Consider the following 23,194-nt stretch of genomic DNA (forward strand, 5'->3'; position numbering starts at 1 on the left):
AGACACTATTTAAACATAAATCTCAATTTAGGTAATACCTACTTCAAAAAAAAAAAAACATAAAACAAAGCACTCACATGAAGCTCTATTTCTAGATTACCTTGGCTCACAATAAAAAAAAAAAAATACATGACTAGCTATGATACCAAAATGTATTATGAAACTCGTATAAAGCCTCAAGTTACAAAGTTGGTATAAATTAAATCGTTAATAACTACCAACTGCCTTGCATTGAGTGATTCTGATGTCAATAGTTTCAGTGATTGTGGGATTGTGGTAACAAGAAAGTACTAGCTTTAAGCCCCATAAAGATCTACACACAAAAATCCATTGAATGAGCATTTTCATTACTTATATTGACGAACCGTCATCGAACCTTATTTGGAAGCATCAACTGACCGAATCTGAGTAACACCAATTTCAATACATATTTATGTATGAACAAAAATATATACACATATAAAGGTATATTTTAGTATGTATGCAAGAATGACAAAAAATTGTTTTCAATAAAGCTGACGACCATCTCGGTACTTATATGGCAAACGGTTTTCAGTTTTTTTCATCATTCAACTCATCTTTTAAACAAATTGATTCTTCTACAATAATATTTTTGGTGGCTATAACTTTATCCTTTTCAAGCTGTCCAACAAAATTTGTAATTCAGAATTATTTAGTTCTTTTCTTGTTATTTTGTTTTATTTCGGAAACCATAATGATGACCGATTTTTCATAGATATTAAATTTAATCTACATAAGTTATAAAATTGGTATTGAATTTTCATCTACGACGATAAAATTTCAAATGATAAGTGCAAAATGTTTATGGTCAACAAGGGCCAATTGGTATGCCAAAGAAAAATTTCAAGCCAAAACCAAAAATTGGCATTGAAAAAAAAAAATATGTTCCGCATACGCCACAGTGACCATTGAACCTATGAATGTTCTTTGTTATTTTAAGTAACGTGATAAAATATTAATTACTGTGTTGCAAACGCAAAACGTTAAATTTTCAATATCTTCTTTATCAAAACCTGCATAAAAAGAGTTTGTGTCAAACTGATACCTATAAATTGTTGTTAAATATGTAGATACCTTGTCAGAATAAAATAAAATGTATACCTACATCCATATATCTTAGATAAAAATTGGATTCTATAGGATGTCTGACTCTCTCTTTTAAAAATTGGAAACTTGATCATTTGGTGAAAAATTAATCATAATGGAAAGATTACCTAGAAAACTATTGATTAAGAAAAAAAAGAATTTATTAAATTGATTTAAGCCTGAAATTTCGTTTTTGGAGTTGTCTGGTTCTTGCACTGCTTTTCAGGCAAATTGAAAAAGACTTCGACGTAGTTCGACTTTTAGGTAGCTTTTTACTTGTATTCCAAATAGTTATTACAGTTCATATCTATTAAGGGCCAAACATTTGTTCCAAAATAATCACGTTATCTGGAATTTTAAATTTAGGAGAATACTGTTGCAAGAACCGGATAGCCGGATAGCTCCAGTGCAAAATAGCGTTATTCTACCTTAGAGTCGCAATAGGACGACTTTTAAAAACAAAACGAAGCTGTATTTTTAACCGACTTCCAAGAGGGAGGAGGTTATCAGTTCTGTATTTTTTTTTTTTTACTTTGGACTGGTTGAACCAATTTTGATAATTCTTCTTGTATTCGTAAAATGGGGGCAAGGTTAAATTCTGCAGGTAGTTTCTGGTATAATTATTGAATCTAAATCTCAGTTTTCAACATTCTGCCTCTTGCAGAAACGAGGGTTTTTAGGTTTTTACAATTTTTGGTAAAAATCTCAGTTTTTACTAATGGCTGAGAATATTTGGACATAAATGGCCCACATTAAGACAAATATAAAACAAACAAAAATTTTACAAAAAAAAACGTGTGGTGTAGCCGCCATTTTGAAATTTCTTTATTTATTATTCTTATTTAATTTTTTTCTACAAATCTAAGTTTCTTACATTTCGACACATACATTTTTTTTGCACGCCCAAAGGCATTTAAGCTATAACGAGAAAAAATGTAATATTCACGACCATTTCCGAAAATTTTATATTTTTTCTTCACCTCTTATATGGAAAAAATATTAGTTATACAAAACAAGACAAAAAAAGTCCTTTCAACAGTAATTAGAAGCCAAGAAAACCACAAAAACACATTTTTCAAAATAGCAAGCAAACCACGCGTTTATTTGTACATTTTTTTTTTTTTTATAATTGTCTTAATGTGTCCTATTATAAGAAATATCAAATGCAAATCCATTCCAAAAATTGAATAAACATCAAAAACTTCGGTTCTGCCGAAGATCGAAGATCGAAAACTGAAATTAAGATTGACTAATTAAACCAAAAACTACTTGCAACATTTCAGCCTGTCCCTACTTTTTTCCATTTAGAAATCAAATTTTACTGTACTACCCCAGAGAAAAAAAAAACGCAACGGAAAATGTAATATGTTCAACGTTGATTTAATGTTGAAAAAACTAAAATGAAACATCTTTAAATTAAAATTGAAACAATGTAAGAAATTTTTTTATTTTTGTCGGATTTCAGCTTTTTTAGCATTTGATCACCCTTATTTCGCCTAGTGATCCAAGAGTTGTAGGTTCGATTCCCAATGGCTGCCAATTTCTTCTGTTTTTTTCTTTTAAAATTTTGAATTAAAGATTTTTTATAACGGCAAACCACTTTAAACTAACGGTGTTCTACTTTGATTTTAAAATTTTCGTCTACAACGCAAAATCATTCCGAAAAATAGTTGAATCAACGTGGTTTCCGTTGAATTTAAGTTGTTTTTTCCCTCATTGTTTGAATGTTACAAAAATTCGACTTGTCTGTACGTGACCAATGGAGTGCTCCTGCATATAAATTTCGATTACTTCCAAGGTTGATTCCAATCTATTTGTCTTCGCACAATGTCTTGTTATTTAGTATTTTGTAAGAAAATGAAATTATGTAAACAATTCTAATTCACTGTGATTTTGGGTGGATATTTTTCTAAACATTAATACAATATATACTAATTTTCTTCTTTATTAAATACATTTAATTCAATCAACAATCTTTTTTAAACCTTGTACTTATTAGACAGGGCCAAAAAAAATAAAATATTTTTTTTTGAAAGTTACTTCGAAAATCTTGTTCAGGATGATGAAAAAAAAAATTTGGTGAAAATTTTTTAAATATAATTTTTTAAAAATAATTTTAAGAGGTCTATCATCGGTGTTTTTTATTTTTATACATGATATGATGTGTTACAACAGAACTGCTAGACGATCAAAGTAAAAAAAAATTCTGTTCATTTTTTCTTATATAAAATTAAATTTCCTACAAAAAAGCCGTATTCGAGTAATTAAGTGTTTTTTCATTTGACTGTTTCACTTTGGAATTTTGTGATGAGCAAATAAGTGAATAGAAAAATAAAACCACGACAGATTCTTATACGAAATTTAATTCTCTACAAAAAAGGTCTCCTAGTAATTTTCCCTAAATTGAGTTCTGAAGAAGTTATTCACGATTTAAAAATTGATTTTTAAATTTTTTTCTCGATTTAAATCGTGAATAACTTCTTCAGAACTTTTGTAGAGAATTAAATTTCCTATAAGAATCTGTCGTGGTTTTATTTTTCTATTCACTTATTTGCTCATCACAAAATTCCAAAGTGAAACAGTCAAATTGAAAAAACACTTCGATTTAAAAAGCTTAATTACTCGAATACGGCTCGTCTGACGAAAATTTTCAATCAGATCTTTTTTGTAGGAAATTTAATTTTATATAAGAAAAAATGAACAGACATTTTTTTTACTTTGATCGTCTAGCAGTTCTGTTGTAACACATCATATCATGTATAAAAATAAAAAACACCGATGATAGACCTCTTAAAATTATTTTTAACGGCTCAAATTTCCACCAAATTTTTTTTTCATCATCCTGAACAAGATTTTCGAAGTAACTTTCAAAAAAAAAAATATTTTATTTTCTTGACCCAGTCTAGTACTTATACTATAAATAATAAATATTTCTCTTCAATAATAATCAACACACTCTTAGACCAGATTCAAGTAAAAAAAAAATACTTAGAATTTATTTTCAGTAACTAAGAAATAAATAATAATTTCTAAATGTGCTTATGCATGATTATACGAATTAGAGCGATTTCTTGTAACAAAATGATCTCTTCAAATTCAGTACATCAAATGTGACTAAGATTAAAACAATAACTTACACAATTCACATTCATCTTAATAAATACTAAAACAAAAAATAAAAAAATAAATCTGAGTTCTTACTTAACAGGGCATGACCAAAATATTAACTTAATTCTTATGAGATGTTACTGTAAATTTATTTATTTTAAACTTTCAGCGTGATATGTTGTGCAGCAAACATCTTCGAATCGCTCAAATATAATCTTTTAAAATGAAGGACCAAGTAAACATGTTGAGTAGGATATATCAACTCAGCAATTGAGGATTTTAATTCATGTTCAAACCTGGACTTATTCTTCTTTTTTTAACGAAGCCTTACATTTTTGATTAAAGAGAGCATTTTTGTAAATTTATTTGTCAAACACACCCAATCTGAAACTTTTCCACATCGATTAAAAATTGAAATTCCTAACTGATACTTGGGTGAAGAAGACACAAATTGATTGAAAATGCCTGCAGAGTATAAATATCGTTGAATCATATTCTATAAAAAAGTAAAACATAACTAAGTCCATCAGAAGGTAACGGGTAAAATGGAAGCAGCTGTTCATCGAACTGATTCTCAAAAAGTTCAACCAAATGGCCCAAGAGTATCGTTCAATCGGGATGTACATGTGAAAAGAATCGGTTAGTCAAGAATTATCATTATTTGTTATAGATTCATTATTTCTTGCGATTTAATAAAAAATGTTGTATTTATAGGAAATTGTCAGTCCTTACAGTTGGCGAGCTGAAATTAAGCTCGATCTCCGTACTAAGCCTTAGGTATTAAAATTGATTTATTAACAAAACAGGAAAAAAAAATAAAGAACCACAGTTCTTTTAGTTTTTATTTTAAACAATTATCAAAACTCATTAAAATCATCTTAACCCCTTGTAACTCAACATCGTAAATTTTAAAATTAATAATGTCAATCGAAAGGGCTTTAGCTATAATAAAACACGTATTTTTTAAAAATTCAATAAATTCATTATTTGCTTAGTTATTTCGAAATTTACGCAGTAAAAAAAAAAGTTTAAATAATTTATTTTTGTATATAAATGCAAAAATTCAAACAAAAAGCTATCTAATATTTATTTTTAGGCGCATTCCTAAAATCCAAAAATAAAACCCCGTTAGTTTATGCACTAAAAATATTTTTTCTGAATTTCATAATTTTTACATAAATTTGCTTGTTTTCCAAAAAAGCCAAACTTTCAACATTAACTGCCAATTAAAAACTATTGGTGCTATTTATTAGAAATATGGCGCATTATTTCGATGAAGCAATTCTTAAAGATTATGTAAGAAGCTTTAAAAGAAAAAAAAAGTATGTTTTTCACAGCTTTTGGGCGATCTTTTTCGGTTTGTTATAGAAATGTCACGGGGGGCTACAAGGGGTTAGTTTATATTTCAAAACGAATATTTTTGAGCGACAAACGCTTTCAATTTGTGGGCAAAGTTACCCCGTTTAACCGTTACAACATTACTTAGACAGAAAAGTTTCGTTACTCGTTACTGAGTTTAAGACCCGAATGGCGAATATTGTAACGAATACATACGATTTGCTAGACCTCTATTGTTAAGTGCATGGATTTATAACTACAAACTTTCACACGATTAGTCCTTTTGTTTATATTGTTTGTCTTTGTAATCCGATTTTATGCCTGAAATGTGCAAAGCAACAACAAACAATTGAGATGAGTTTTTCAAAAGTTGAGCTGTGGAGCACACTGAGAAATAAAATACCTAGGCAAAATGTATTAATTTCTTTATCTTTTTAAAAAATTATGCAACTGTTAATGAACATGCTCCGGACAATTTTTCATTTCTATGTGTGTGTGATAAAGCGAACTAAGAATCAAAATAGGCGTTTCACGACGCCTCGGACATAGTGTGATTTGTTTATGGTTTAGAGTACAGTAATTCAGAGGAATTTTTTTAAGGAGTTTTCAATTTCCCTATTTGAATTTCCTATTAGAGACCCTGCATACTAGAAACTTTCTACCTGCACACTAAACACTTTCTATCAATATGAAAATACACGAAAGAGTGTGCATACTAAAATGATTAAGCATTGGCCGATCAAATAGTTTTAATGATCGAAAAAAAGTTTGTTTTGCTACACAATACATAATTGTACTCAAACTAAAATATTTCCTACCTATCCGAATTTTTAGTGGGCTGCCTGAGGGCACACTAGGAGCCCAACCCGACTAAACTATCGGCCGATAGAAAGCCTGTAGCGTGTGGGGCTCTTTCTTTTACTATTCGTAAACAAATTAATTACGATGATATAGACAATGCGAAAAAAGTTGGTTCCTAAAGTCCATGATAAACTGAAATTGAAATTAGGTATATATGCTTAGCTTAATGTAAACACCATGTCACCATTTTGTACAAGTGCACATGACGTAAAGTTCTATACCTCTAAAAAAAAACACCCTTTTTAATTTGTGCTTAGTTTCTGTCGCTCTCAAGAGTCGAGAGAAGTGATAATTTTATACATATGTGCTTTATTGTATGTACATACAGGGTGTCCGGTAGAAAATGGATAAGCCTAAAATGGCTGATAGGTGCACTTTTGACTGTTCTGAAACCGAATAGAAAAAGTTTCTATCGCAACCAGTTTAGAAAATATTAGCTTTTTTTCGTTCAGTGTACTTTTAATTTCATCATCTTACGTTTTCTTTAACCACAACCACGAATGAATGAATTTTATAAATTTCTTATTTTTATAATTTTCTACAATAATTGGCTCACTACATAAGAAGTTAAAAGTTTTTACAACTGTTGCATCTTTTCTTTAAAAAAATTTTGAAATTAGTTTTTCGATGCAAAATGTAAAAAAAAATATTTTATGAAAATTTTCAAACACCTGTAGTATAAAAAAAATCCATAGGAACGTAGGTGGCCAACTTTTTTAAAAATATGCGCGTCCAAAGGGGATTGCAGAATGGTAAAAGTTTTTATCAAATCTAGAGTTACTAGGAAGTTATTGGTACCAAAGTCCAAAAGAAGCCTATTAATTTAATAAATTATTTTAACTGTAAAATATTAAGTTTTTCACATTGCTGCCTCAAATGCATGGATTCCATCAGTTTTTTTAATAAGTCATATTTTACAATAATTCTTCTTACACATAACTATTAAAAAAGCGTTATAACCGTTGAACAATGGCTATAAAATAAATAATTTAACTTTTTTTTAATTCAAAGTAGAAAAAAAATATTTGTTTGCTAATTCGCTAATAACCAGTTTAAAAGATAAAATAAGAAGTGGCTCACCATATTAACTGTAAATTAAATTGCATCTAACAAATATTGGATGTTTTTCGTAGCCCAATAACATTGGGAATTGAACAAAAATTCGAAAACATTGCAACATTTTCGATGAGGTTGCATTGGGCCAACGGGACCGAAAATCTCAATTTTTCTTTAAAACGAGATCATTAAGAAGTCAAAACTCAAAACAAGCATAATTGTATGCCCATGCTTAAACTGAGCAAACAAATATTTTTTTTCTACTTTGCATTAAAAAAAAGTTAAATTATTTATTTTATAGCCATTGTTCAACGGTTATAACGCTTTTTTAATAGTTATGTGTAAGAAGAATTATTGTAAAATATGACTTATTAAAAAAACTGATGGAATCCATGCATTTGAGGCAGCAATGTGAAAAACTTAATATTTTACAGTTAAAATAATTTATTAAATTAATAGGCTTCTTTTGGACTTTGGTACCAATAACTTCCTAGTAACTCTAGATTTGATAAAAACTTTTACCATTCTGCAATCCCCTTTGGACGCGCATATTTTTAAAAAAGTTGGCCACCTACGTTCCTATGGATTTTTTTTATACTACAGGTGTTTGAAAATTTTCATAAAATATTTTTTTTTACATTTTGCATCGAAAAACTAATTTCAAAATTTTTTTAAAGAAAAGATGCAACAGTTGTAAAAACTTTTAACTTCTTATGTAGTGAGCCAATTATTGTAGAAAATTATAAAAATAAGAAATTTATAAAATTCATTCATTCGTGGTTGTGGTTAAAGAAAACGTAAGATGATGAAATTAAAAGTACACTGAACGAAAAAAAGCTAATATTTTCTAAACTGGTTGCGATAGAAACTTTTTCTATTCGGTTTCAGAACAGTCAAAAGTGCACCTATCAGCCATTTTAGGCTTATCCATTTTCTACCGGACACCCTGTATATGTATGTAACAACATATGCATATTGATCATGGATACATTTTTCATAGTTCTGTGTATGTATATGTGTTTGCTCACATTGTTTGTGAACCTATATAAAATTTTATTTGATACATATAAATATTTTAAATAGTTTCCAAATTAAGGAATACAATAAAATTAAAAAACCCACATAAACTCAGTATTTTACTTTAATGTGGCTCATCACATCCCGTGACATCATCTTCAACTTAACTATAAGCTGCAATGAAATCAGTTTAAATAAACATTCTGAGTCAAAAATATTCGTGCCACCTTGAGTTAATTTAGTCATTCACCCACCTTATTTTTTTTCCAGTTAATATCAATGCTAAATTTATAGGACTTGCAAAATATGACTAGAATTTCTACATTTAAACCATTTACTGACATGCATATGTTTTAAGGAAAAATAAGGGAAGAGTCCATACAAAATATACAACTCCAAAATTAATACCAAACTTGATTTTATTATGCTAATGTTGCGCTACATACATCGTAATTGTGAAATGCATGTAATATTTTTTTAGCCGCTGTCCTTTGGCAATGGTAAACTACTCATGATTTGATGATAAGTACGAGATCGTTAATCTAGCACTGCAATGAATTTATGTGCACCTACGCATGCACTGCTGCTATATCAAATGTAAACGTCCACTTGGTATTACTAGATTATCGGTTCCATCCTAATTTCAACACACACAATTTTACACAAATATGAATATTTTTAAAACACATTTCGACTTTGATTTAAATCAAAAATAAATTAGAATTAAAAATTATATTTGATTTAGTAACCATTTGATAATTATATAATATAAAAGTGACACCAATTTTTTCTCAAGTGCTACAAATTTTATTTATTCAGATGTACTAAAAAGTAAAAATATGGAAATTTCACGAATGAGTAGGTTCTGGCAAATTTTTGAATATTTTTCGATTTGCTTGTTTTTCCCAGATACTCTAACAGCAAGCTTCTGGCTAATAGACCAGACCTCTAGTAAATTTCTTTCATTTGCAATTGAATTTCTCGATCTAGGAGGAACAGTTTTTCAATGAATTTATGTGCACCTACGCATGCACTGCTGCTATATCAAATGTAAACGTCCACTTGGTATTACTAGATTATCGGTTCCATCCTAATTTCAACACACACAATTTTACACAAATATGAATATTTTTAAAACACATTTCGACTTTGATTTAAATCAAAAATAAATTAGAATTAAAAATTATATTTGATTTAGTAACCATTTGATAATTATATAATATAAAAGTGACACCAATTTTTTCTCAAGTGCTACAAATTTAATTTATTCAGATGTACTAAAAAGTAAAAATATGGAAATTTCACGAATGAGTAGGTTCTGGCAAATTTTTGAATATTTTTCGATTTGCTTGTTTTTCCCAGATACTCTAACCAGGGATGAGAATGCTAAGCCCGAAAAGTGAAACATACTGCCCAAAAAAACGAAGTAGATTTGGAAAATATGTAGCAGATAATGAAAAAAAAATATACATATAAAACAAAGGAGAATGCCCAAAAATAAATATATTAAAAAAAAAAAAAAACCAGCACCGATTTAAATGAGACCTGCATGGCTTGAAAGCGCATCACTCGTAAATAACAAATATGATTTTTTTTCTCAAAAAGCCATCCCCGTGATTGCTTTAATGATTTTTAATTTCAAATTATAAAGTGTTTTTTATTACAAAATTATTTTCATTGACTTGGTCTTAGTTCCATGAGCAAAGATGTGCCATCTGCCATATAATAACCTAAGATTGTTTTTTAAAAGCCGATGTCTGATTTATTTTATGCAAAATGCATGACCGGACCCACAGCCATTATGTGGATCTGGGCGGTGACATAAAATAAAATTGATATCTTGGATGGGTCTTTGATTTGGATGTATATGATGTGAAATTCTTGCAGTGCCTAAAGAGCACTAACAATGCATTCTTAACAAAAAATGAAACAAGATGACACATCTTAAATGAAATTTTGTTCGTTAGAAAAAATTTGTTAAACGAAGTAGAAATAGGTTGCTACGTAGCAGATACATCAAAATAAATTAATGAAGTAGATCTGCTACATATGAAGTAAATACTCATCTCTGACTCTAACAGCAAGCTTCTGGCTAATAGACCAGACCTCTAGTAAATTTCTTTCATTTGCAATTGAATTTCTCGATCTAGGAGGAACAGTTTTTCACTTCTGTTCTGTTATTCATCTTTTCATAAAAACGAACTATTGTTTCGGGTCTCATTCTATTCAGTATTATAAAATACATTGAAATATTTTTTCATAGGATCAGATTGCATAAATCTTAGCTTGATCAACCGTTTTCTCAACCCCTCCTTCTATTTTGCATATGCCCAAAAACAAAAGAAAAAATACAAAATAAAGTACGTATACGCCATAGTGTACGTAGAAAACGTGCAAATAATATAAATTACAAATATGGCCTAGGTGTCAATACACCCAAATTTAATTTAAATAACGTTTGCAACCAATAATATAACAAATGACAGTTTAACTTAAGACTTTAATAAGGAACACTTAAGTTTAAGTTTAAGGAAAAATAATATTCACGCAAAAATTTGAAGCCATTGTGCGGCAAAGTTGTCAAAGCTCCCTTTTTTTAAGTTCTTCCATTAAAGATGTAAGGATCAAAATAATTTATGTATGGACATCAAATAATCAACCTTTTCTCCGTGACAGATAAAAAATGTACAGTTGGAAACGAAAATGTTGTTTTTGAAGCTGGATCACGCGCAATCCGGCTGAAATAGTTGAATAAATATACATATGTATATGTTCGGCTAAATTGAAAGAATTTTGTATGGGAGCTAAGTTTTAGCTCGATCTGCGTAATAGGCTTACGGTGATAGAAGCTACTGACGGTGACGGGTAACTCCGCCAATTTGTCAAATTTCCGTATTTGAAAAATTAAAATAATTAAACTTCAACTACATCGCCGATTTCAGGAGAAAATATTCGATGAAACACAGCTAAAAATTGTTTCGTTTATATGTATTAATGTTATACCCGACATGCCATGTAGGTATATTTTTAAAATTTGGTTTAATTAATTTGACAAATAATTTGTCAATTTTCGCAAAATTAGTTTCTACTTTGTGAAAGAAATAAGAAGAATACTCAATTCAAAAGGTTCTCTTAAAGATTAGCAGGTAGAATAACACATAATAAAAATAGCCGATTTATTTTCCTTTTCCTTTTTGCAAATTTATAATAATTTTTTTGTTGAATTTGGATTTTTAACCACTATATACCTACCTATTTTTGTGTTGACCTCTTTTGGATCTTATGAACTAACAGGCTCACATATTTAGTTGTTGTTAGCGTGTTGTGTGTTATGTGATTTGGAAAAATGGTCATTTTTATACTTCAACTTTAAGTTTTTTTTATAGATACCCATAATTATATGATATGTGATTTACATACTCGTGAAGTGGAGGTGTTCTTAAATTATTTACTTCGCTTTTAAGATTGCCTTGTGTGCTGTATGTGTATGTATTTTTATTTAATTTTTTGTATTCGTATCTTTATGTCTCTAATGTGACTTTTGTAGGACGTTGAGTGTGTTATTAGCTGAAATGAAAACGTTCAATACGGTCCAAACTGTGAAGTCGGAGCTTGTGTTATGTTTTTCTTAAACAGTTCGGTTGTAGTTTTTTTTAATTTTACTGTGAAACTTTAATTGTGTTAAGAGTATCTTTTCGTATTAAAATTTCCTACTAAAGGTTTGAAATTCAGACGGTGCATTTAAAACAAAATAAAATCTTTGCGACAAGAATTTCTTTTAAAAACATGATTACCTATTTTATGACCAATTTTTAAGACATTCATATCTATGTGTTTTTCTGTTTGTCTTTGACATTGAAAATAAAACAACACAATCAAAGATGGAAGCAAATTTAAAAGCAATCATTTTTGTCTTGACTTTAGTTCTACTAATGGGAGTTTAATTGCAAATCTTCTAATGCCTTATATACCAGAGTGAAGTGAACAGATAATAGTTATTATGATGTAGGTATTATTATTTTTTGTGCTATTTCTGTTGAATGAGAATTAAATGGTGTGTACGAAAAAGAGAAACAAAAAAAAATGTAAATTTATTTCCTAACACATGTTGTTTTATTACTTCTTTGATATGTTTCAAAAAAAAAAAAAAAATGAAGAAAAATTAGGATAAAAGGGCGAATAGTGAAACGATTGTTTATTTTTATTAATTGAATTGTTGATAGGCGTCTGTTTATGTATCTACCTCTGAATGTCTTTAAGAATTCTTTTTCAAACTTATATTGTTTTTAGATTTGAGATATTTGTTAATGTTGCAGAAGAATAATAGTTTCGAAAATAAAAAATTTGTCACCCAACGGAAAAGTAAGGGCAAAAGTACAATTACTGCAGCAGTTATTCGTGCGAAAAAAGTTTTGAGCCAAATTTATTGATTGATAGGCTGTAGTGAGAGGGTGTAGTAGAAGAAGGTATGAAAGTATGGCGTAATTAAAATTCGTGCTTAGAAAAATCAAAACACTACGAGGGGCTAATAAATAAAATGCACGACTGGGGTCGCACGTACTTGCTCTTGCAGTTCAAAGCACTCTTATGTTAGTTTACTTATAGATTGTAAAAGCTGGTTCTAAATAAATTTAAAAAAAATGATATTGGGGAAAAGAGTCGACATTTAGGTAAAAATTAAAAATTTTGTTAAATGGAAAAAAAAAAATTTTTTTATTTGACTTTTTTTGGAAAAAATTGCAGTTTTATTGCAATTGCTTTGAATATTACGTTTGCAAAGTTTAATCAAAATCGTTAGAGCAGTTTTCGAGATATTTGGTTTAAATTGAAAAATTTGTATGCGAGGTACACTTTCTAAGCAAGATATAAGAAAACAAAAAAAAACCAACTTTCAGAATTCCATAAAAATCATCAGTACCAAATTTGAAGAAACAGATGGACGCACAGACGGACGGATGGAATTGCGAGACCCACTTTTTCGGAATTCTCCATCACCGTAATGTTGGTTTTGATTAAAACCTCAATTTTTTTTTCGACACGAAAACATTACTTGCCCTATTGAGCAAGTAAAAATGTTTAACTAATCCTTTACCCCAGTCATTCTTATTAGCAAAATTATAAGTGAATCAAAAAAATGCTTACAGAAATTTGTTGGTGGTGCAGAATTCTTAATTCGAATAAAAAGGTGCCTTTACTTGCAAAATGTGCAAATGCGTTTTCTGTCATATTGAACTATGTTTGTTTTCATAATTTTCTCACTATTAGCTTTTCTTATCAAATTTCGATGTTAAAAGGTCAAACATAAATAAAGTCTTTATACATATTTAGGTTATGTCAATCTTGAGTTAAAATGTAAAGGATCTAAAAAAAGTTGCGTAATGTGCGTAATGAAGCCTGCGTCGTCGTGCAGCTTGATCCACAAAAAAAATGGAAAGTGATCAACAACTAATCATCGTCCACAACAGCGATAATATGTAAATACAACAACTACTCCAATAACTGCAATCTCATCAGTCAAACCGTCAGCCACAACAGCTAATTTTCTATTTATCAGAGAACTCCCAAATCTCTGATTGGAAAAATCACTTTAATTTTCTTGTAGGTATTATCATTTGTGTGATGGTTTTATTAAACATGTAAACAATGTGTCCTTGCAGCTGTAGAACAAGAAAAGAAAGACAAACCATCGAAATAGGACCCTATTACCTATCTACATAATATATTCAGGTATATTTTTATTGCTTGCCTTGAAATATCTTTTACAACGGACCATTGTCACGCCTAAGTAGTCTATACCTGCGCAGGAAAAATATCGTGATCTATCACTTCACTTTTAAATTAAAAACGTGCGCTTAAACATTTAAAAAGAGGTATGCATACATACCTTTCTTTATCTAAAGCTAGACTTACCAAATTTATAACATTACATTGAATGATTTAATTTAGCCACTGTCCACATAGGGCAAAGGAAACAAAAAATTCAAAACCAACTGTTAACTGCGTTTGCAGGGTGGATGGGGTGATGAGCCCCCTTTCTGAGTGTTTGTTTTATTACTACTTTTTGCCTTTAAAAAATGTTTGTTTTTTTTTTCAATTTATCGAAAAACCTTAGTTAGCTTCAATTCTTCTAGTTTACATTTTTAACAAAATTAGCTCGGACCTTCATAATGGCCCTCTCTAATCCCCATTCCAGCACTGCTTAAATTAAATTTTATTGCTTGGATTAATTGTTTTGAAAATGAAAGGGCATGACAATTTTACTATGGGATAATTCGCGGCGAGTGCACACTGCACAGGGATGAGTGTTTGGTAGCAAATAATGCGATATTTGAGAAACTCAACTCAACTCTTAAATAATTATGTGCGTCAGTGACGGTTCTTCGATGGAAGTACTAATATGCTACTGTATTTAGCAAAATAATACATTCTGACAATAATAAGAGACATTTTTGAACCTTTCTTTGAAATCACTTCGTGCAAAATATTGCCTTCTGAAGTAATTTTGATGATAAATGCCTCTTACAACTTAATGAATGTATTGATTTGTTAGGATGTTTGTAGGTTGCATACAAATCAGCCATAAAAAACCGTCAAGTAATAATTTTAGAGTATTCTACTTTGACTTTTTGATTTTTTTTAATTTAAATTAGTTTGCGGTCATTATTTCACATTTACCGTATTTACAGAGTAGTAGTTCATGGCTCTTGTCTGTACTATATTCGTTTTAATGAGACGTCACAAGACCAATAACTAGCGAATACGCAAAACGCTTCTAGTGATTCTTCATGTTTCATGTATAGGATATGTATTTACTGCAAACTTTTTCTTCTTCTTTAAAACATTGTTAATTCCGTGAAGCACTTTTTATCAAAAATCCCTCTGGTTTCCAAAAAGTAAGGAAATAGGTAACAGCGTTACAATAAAAAAATAAAACATTGCTGATAGTTTTATCGTAAACTCTACGATACTGCAGAAAGCTGTACCAAATAAATATAATGTATTTATAAACCATGATGAAAAAATTATATTTCTTACAGCACCATGTAACAAATCAATGTAAAAAAATACAAATAATTCGTGTACTGGGCTCTGCATGATAACGTTGATGAACAAAATCAATACCATGTTGTGTCTATGTTCATTGATTTTTACTAATTTTACCAATTGACCCCTTCCCATAACTAAAGCTGTACACGTTGCTGCCAAATCCAGACATTACATATCATGCCAGACACGACCTTGGGAATGAATGCATTTCATTAATGTTGGAAACATGTAGACACACACAGGTCTAAACTAAATATGTGTCTTGCCATTTACCAGATTGCGAATGTGAGCCAACTTTATAATTCGTGAATTCGTAACCGTCTTATGATTTTAAAAGTAAATGTCTCATGACCTGTCAGCAACAGTAGGTGGTGGAATTGCCTTACTTAAAGTGGAAGTGGAATCAAGGTCATACTACTTTTAGTGGGTATATCGTATGAACAACACATCTAGATTGAACTATTGTACATGTACTTCTAGCTGCTTGTTAACTTTTTTTTTGCTTCAGGTGTATGATTGAGTTGGAGCAATTAATGCGACTCATACAATATGTTAAAGTTTCTTTATTAAAATATAATCAGGAAGTCCGAAAATAGAGTTTAAAATGACCTTGGATGTGTTTAAGATTACTATCAAAGTATATACACTTTAAATCGAATTCAGAGAACTTCAAAGCTTGAAAACTCCTAGTAAATTAAGCATTATTCATTAATTCAAATTTTTTATTATTTTTACTAAAAACCAAGAAAATCATCATAATATTTTGAAGTGTCAATGATGATAATGGAATAAAATTCAAATAAAAATCCTAAACTAAATTTAGAAAAATTAAGCTTGAACAGGTGCAAATTAGATTTTTTCCTTTTTCGATCAGAGGACTAGGATGGGAGAATCCTTATAAAAAAAGACTTAGACTTATTGCCAAACCCAATCTTGAGAACATACAGACTGGTTGTTATTTAATTTTTGATAACGCAGTTTATTTATAGTTTTGATCAAGTTCTTGGACTAGAAATTGAAAAGTCGTGTTAAATTTAAAATCGACGTCCGATAGCTTTGTTTTCTGATTTTGTATGAGGAACGAGCTTTCTGGTACACTGGGAAGACTTAAACACAACTTCTGGATGTTCATTGGTGCGCACTGCGCAAGCAACCTAGTTCATTATCGTGCAAAGTTGACAAAATATTTTTATTGAACAATTTGCTTTTTGTGATTGGTGGGAACAATCGTAATCGATAAATGGCAATCGATGTGAATCGATTTCTTAGACTTTTTTTTTATTCTTAATTACGAAGGCAAGTTTTCGGCAAGTGCATATGAATTTTGCCAAAGTTCTACCACCGGCAAATGATCGGAATAAAAAGAAAGATTTATTTGACGACCTCCATGTGAGATCATTCCAATGCTTTCGAGTATGAAAGAGGAAATGAAATAATTTTCTTCAAGTTTTACTTGACATTTGTAACATTTGGTAGTAGGTATTTAATTTTACTTATAGCCATTTTTTCATCAACATTTTATCATTAGGGAAATTAAATTTCGCTGTGAAAAAATATGAGAAGAAGCGCATTTATTATATTTATTTATATTTTTAGGACTAACTATAGATTTAATTGTTCTCATATTGACTATCCACTAACTAATTTATTTTATATATTTTAGGAACACGTCCAAACGAAAAATCAAACTATAAAATCGAAACTACCAATCTTCAGCCACCAAGCACAAAGCATTTAAGAAGGGAATTACCCGCCGATCTATCTGAAGAAGGTATTCGCAAGGAAGCAGCTCACGTTCTAGCACAGGCAGAAAAAATCAAGTGCAAAGCTGAAAGTGGAAAAAATATTAAAAATTTGAATAGCAAAAAATCCGCCTCTAATAAGTTTCACTCCCTTCCAACACGTAAAAAGAAAACAGTCGAGAAGCCAGTTACTAGAAGCGTAAGTGACGCATCTTCAAAAAAATCGAAGAAACCATCAATATTTAATATATTTAGTCGCAAAAGTGATTCGAATCTCAACCAAGGCCAACAAAGCGGTACAAGTTTAGAAGAAAGTGGTAGTCGTCGCTTGGTTCGGAGTAAAAGCGATGTTGGTTCGTACAAAGACACTAAGGTTTCCAAAAAGGCAAATTCAGAGAAAGAAGATTTAGTTATAGGAAACGGTAAATCCACTCAACTTAGTCCAATAATTGAGAACGCACAGAAAGAGGATTATTTTGAGGAAATATTTAACTGTGAACGCCGAAAGTCTGAAGCAATTACTGCCCATGAAAAAAATGCAACAAATTTAAAAGATTTTTTATCAAAGTATAACACTGAACCAAAGTTAAGTGGTAATATAGAATATACAAATTCCGAAGACAAAGATTTCGTGCCTTCTAAGCCGATTGCTGAAACGATTCAAGAATTACAAGACAATAAGATAAAATCTATCGAGGATATGCACAGCTCTCAGATACCCCCTAGAAAGCCAGCACTCACAAAAGGACTGACTGTAAATGGAATGGTCAAGCGACTGTCGATGGAAAGATTTTCACCGCCCCCTACAATATCAGGACCAGCATTTTCATATACTCGACCCAACGAAAACATAATCTACGCTCAACTTGTTGAAGAAGAAAAGTCCTCAAAACGGCCGACAGCTTTGAATAGCTCACATCGGCACAGTCATAATCATAGAGCAGCCATCAAACCACTGGACGTTCTTGATCATCCGTCTAGTCATAAAATTAGGATAGAACCAACATCGCGTGTTTTTATAAGCCCAGAAAGAGAAACATTTTCTCCCGTTATAGGACCAACCATGATTCGAATTCAAAAGTCATCTTCTCCTTGGCAGCAATATAATTCTCGGAATTTAAGTGACGATGACGAGGGCTTGGGGACTGAAACTCGTAAATATTTTGAAGAAGACTTTCAAAACCAAAATTATGATCATAGCAACAGAGCTTACCCTGAAGTTCCTATCGTGCCGATCAACCGAAGTGTAACTCCTCCAGATATGAGACAACCAACACCCATTGACGAGATTAATACCTTAAGCCGTCGAAGGGCGAATCTAGAATCTAGAATAAGATCAAGAAGCTTCGCTCCACCAGAAACAAATACTATGCATTATCGTGCTTCCCCTGAAGCTTATGGAGTTCGTGAAGAATCTTTCGATAAGCAGTATTTGACACCTGAAAGAGAAGATAATAGTCGCTTCCATAAACTGAGATCAGAAGAGATTATAAATAAGTATTCTCCAGAACGATCTCATTTGGATATGATTGCTCCAAATAAAATTAACGGACATCAAAGGCATCATACCTCACGGTATGTGCATACGAAATATTATGACGATGGAACAGGTGTTGATAAGGAAATCTATGAACGGGAGGAAAAGTTGGATAGCCAAGGCAAACCTATTGTAAGAGAGTCCCGAAGAAGGGAGCGATATGATTCAGGTGGAAAGACAATAGACAATAATTTCATTGCAAATGACTACGAACCAAAAAGCCTGGAATCAGATGTTTACCAGCCTTCTCCAGAAAATCAGAAAAATATAAGCTCAGTAAGTCAAATTAATTCTTCGGAAGCAGACAATTGGCAGCATAGTTTAAAGAGAGATAAACGCCAACAAAGAAGTTTTGATAAAGGAGACTCGGGTATTGAGAATGACTTCCGAAAAGAAACATTTAATGGAAGTGGAAGTTCAAAGTAAGAATAACCTTATATTTCTGCCCTTTCTTTGTTTATTATTTTGAGTATGTTTCGATGCTATAAACAGTAAACTCTTACTTCCATAAATAACTTCCATTTATTCAAAAATTTTAATGACTACTACTATTACTTTTAGAGTATTAACTAACAGCCTTATTACGGTTGTCAAAGATCAATGTACCTATTGACAATTGAAAAAATTTGTCAATCAATTGATAAATTGGTATTATGAACGCGAGTTGACAAATTTTTTATCCATTGTGAACAAAGATCAAAAATTTATTGTGAATGGTGCAAATCGACTTTTGATTTTGACGTTTAATGTTTCAATTTTATGAATTAAATCATTTTCGTTTTTCCATCACGCGTGTTTCGCCGTCGTTTTTATTTTATTTAGCTTATTATATTGAAAAATGTGGATATTGAGTACAAAATAAATGATGCCATTTATTTTAAGTGTTTTCTCAACGTAGGAGAAAGATTGTAAGTGACAAAAACAGCTTGCCAGAAAGAATATTGAGACAGCTGCAAATTTTAATACGCTCGCAATGGTGTTTTTTTATTGGTTTTAACTTTTCGTAAAGAGATATGTATCTAAAAATACATTAAGGAAGGCTTCCTTCGAAAGTCTGAAGTTTTTGATAAATTTAAAAAATAAACTTAAATTTAATTAAAGTAATGAAAAAAAAAATTATTCATAGTTTCTGCCAAATCCAGCGGGTTTGAAGCATCGCGTAATTTTCTTCGAATCTTTGCTTGCTCCAAAGTATTTTCTTCATCAATTTCGTTTTCACCGAAAAATAGACATTGTTCTGACTTTCGCGACTCTTAAAAATATTTTATCAACAAGGAATCTGTGATTGACTGAAAAATTGACAAGTACCAATTTTTTTGACAAACGAAATACCGAATTTGTCGATGGGCCCATTCACAATAGTTCTTAAATCTGAACTTTTATCAAAAAAATTGATAGTTAAAAACCATAATACCGACTTATCAATTTTGTTGATAATAGTCAAATATCGTATTGAAATTTGACAACCGTAATAAGGCTGTAAGCTTATTTTACCTTTGAAAATCAACACCTAACTAAAAATACAAATTCGGTTCTTAAAGGGTACACAAATTAAATAATTATGAAAAAATTTTATCTAATTAAAAAAGTCGGATTTCTTAAGAAAAAAAAAATGTTATCTCGGTTATTTGTGAAATATTCTCAACCATGTTATGCCATTTTGAAAAGAGAATTGAACCTTTTAGGGTAATTTGCCGAAACATCGTAGTTCATTTTTTTTTACACTACGGTTCATTGAATTAGAGTCATGTAAAATTTATGAGTACTTAGTTGGACAAAAAAGTGATATTTGCTTTAAAACTGATGCAGCTGAGTTAAAAGTTTTGTATGCATTTGGTAGCAGGGTTATTCAAGGTTCCGTAGCAAAAGAAAAACTTTAGATTTGTAGTCACGGCACATGAAAAACCGTCACAGGGTGACCATTTTTTCGAATTTTTTTCGAATGCCCTAACTCACAAAATACATGGCTGTGATTTTTTAAAATTATTTTTCTGATATTGTCACCACCTACCCTATCTACCGTTTTCGTTTCGACGTTGACTTTTGAGACACCCTGTATAATACCATTTTCTAATTTTGAAACTCTCCATTTCGCGGTTTGACCTTGAAAATCGCGACTTGTGGATATGAGATTTTTCTAGACTTTTGAGGTAAGTTATAGAATGCCAAAACGAAGGTATTGAGCAAAAAAATTTCTATTCGCATTCAATTCGAGGTTAAACCCTTATTATCCTCAATTACCATAATATTTATGATTCAAAGGTAAAAACGTGCCCTCTTATCCCTAAGACAACCCTTTAGGAAAATATTTAAACGATCAAAGGTCCAATTTGTTCACTTACTTCATTAAATTTAAAGTATCCGTTTAAAACGGGGAAATTTTAAAATTTGTATGTGATTTGATATAGATTTTTAATTTTTAATGGCGATTTGAAATATAATGGAGAGTGAATAAATTGGACCTCCTAAGTGTTCAAATGTTTTCTATTATTTTAATTTATAAGAATCGAATTCAATTTGAAATATCGAAAACAAGAAACATCTTAATCATATTGTTAAAGAAATTTTGTTCATTGCAGATGGCGTAAGCGAACACTAAAAGACGATGTAACTGCTTGTGAACTTTTTATCAAAAAAGAACGTCGTCACACGGAAGATCAACATCCACAACGTAAAAGATACGACTTTGTTTATCGCGAACGCAGCATTGATGATGGCTCGCATTTCGACCCCAGATTAGATAAATATCCAAAATCTTCTACCTCCACACTACGCCGAAACGGCAAGGAAAACCCTCCCACATTAACACCATCTAGTCATTCACATCAAAAAGGAGATACCCTCAAACGAAATAAGAAGGTCGGTGGTTTTGAGAAGGTTAAATTGCTTTTTAGTGGAAATCGGAAGAAAGAACGTGAAACAAATGTCATGGTGAAGGAAAAAAGTGCACCTGAACTTAATACTGCTACTAATGGTACCACTAAGGACAAATACATGGTAAAGGAGGAAGAGATGCGTTCAAGGTATCGGGAACATCGCGCAAGTCATCAAAATGACTTGCTTGAGCCAAAAGTAATTTATTTTCATAATAATACATAATGTAGATAAATGAAGTTATTATAATTGTTGGAATATAATTTATAATTCCTTTCTATCATCAAATACTAAACAAAGTATTATAATATAGGTAACGTCGTAGAATAGGTAAAAAGAGTTTGCTAGAGTTCAATGGCTTCAATTGTTCTAAAGTTAATTAAAATCTAATTTTGCTTTCAGCTTCTTTCTTTCTTCCTTTCTGTATAAATAAAAATAAAACTATTTTTGTTGAGTTTTATAACGAGAGCTCAATTATTAGTTTTGATTGGTTTGTTTAAAGATAGATTTTTTATGTATTTATGTTCAAATTTCAAATCAAACGTGACATCATACTGTATGAATCGAACTTTCATTCTGACCAAAAAGAATCAAATAATAATATTTTTAATTTTTTTTATTTATATTTTGATGAAAAATTTCTTTACTGCCGGCTTCATGCTAGATAATTTAATAGGTATTCCTAAAAGCTTGTTTATGGTCATAGTAATATATTTTTGTTATTTATCGCAACAAATATTTTTCTTTATACATATTACTACCTAAGGAGTGATTTTTCAAAAAATAGTTTTAATATAAAAATACATGTTGTAATATTAAATTTGTTTTTAAGTTTTTTTATTTAAAGTCTTTAAATGAATCATTTATTTTCAAAACATGATAAGTCCATTTGCTCAAAAAAGGTTTCTGACTTAATATTTGATTTATTTAACAAGTTTGAGCGTTACTCAAATGGACTTATTTTCAAACCAAAATCGATTTTTTTTAAATTTTACTAGAACGTTTTTTCTTGTTCGCCAGGAAGTCAGACATCAAGTAAACGGTTCTTTTGCAAGTATCGTTAAAACGGTTTAAAAAATATTTTTTTTTGATTTCAAAACTATGACTTTATTTGCCGTCATAGCAATTTTTGAGAAAACAGTCTTTTAATTTTGGTGCTATTAAACATTTCAATTTTGTCCTCTAGAGAAACCGCAAAGCTAACAAGTTTGAAGCAAATCGCTTCAGTGGTTTTGGGTGTAAGTCGAGACCCACTTTTTTTCATTCTCTATCGTCGTAATGTCATGTAACATGTTTGATTGTTATCTCGAGTTAGACTTTTTTAAGAACTCTAAACTTGCCTACCAATATCGCAAGTATAAAAATCTCAGTATCAGTTCATCTTACGCAAAAAAATGTGAGCCTAAGGTTTAAAGGCCTAAAACCTTAAATATCAAAGGAAAAACGTTTGGTTTATAATAAACCAAAGCCAGTGTTGTCCCACATATATTCATATAGGTACCTACTT

At 30.5% G+C, this 23,194-nt stretch overlaps 1 protein-coding gene across 1 annotated transcript in view; it reads left to right on the forward strand.

Annotated features, from left to right (window-relative positions):
- LOC129921148 (uncharacterized) overlaps nt 1–23,194 on the forward strand; it is a 41,222-nt gene that overhangs the window by 12,398 nt on the left and 5,630 nt on the right. The window contains exons 2-4 of the mRNA XM_056002841.1: nt 4,385–4,854; nt 17,198–19,235; nt 21,393–21,885. Of these exons, the coding sequence (XP_055858816.1) occupies nt 4,761–4,854; nt 17,198–19,235; nt 21,393–21,885 (2,625 nt within the window). The 5' untranslated portion in view covers nt 4,385–4,760. The remainder of the gene's footprint in view (nt 1–4,384; nt 4,855–17,197; nt 19,236–21,392; nt 21,886–23,194) is intronic.

The sequence above is a fragment of the Episyrphus balteatus genome, chromosome 1, assembly GCF_945859705.1.
Source record: "Episyrphus balteatus chromosome 1, idEpiBalt1.1, whole genome shotgun sequence".
Classification (NCBI taxonomy): domain Eukaryota; kingdom Metazoa; phylum Arthropoda; class Insecta; order Diptera; family Syrphidae; genus Episyrphus; species Episyrphus balteatus.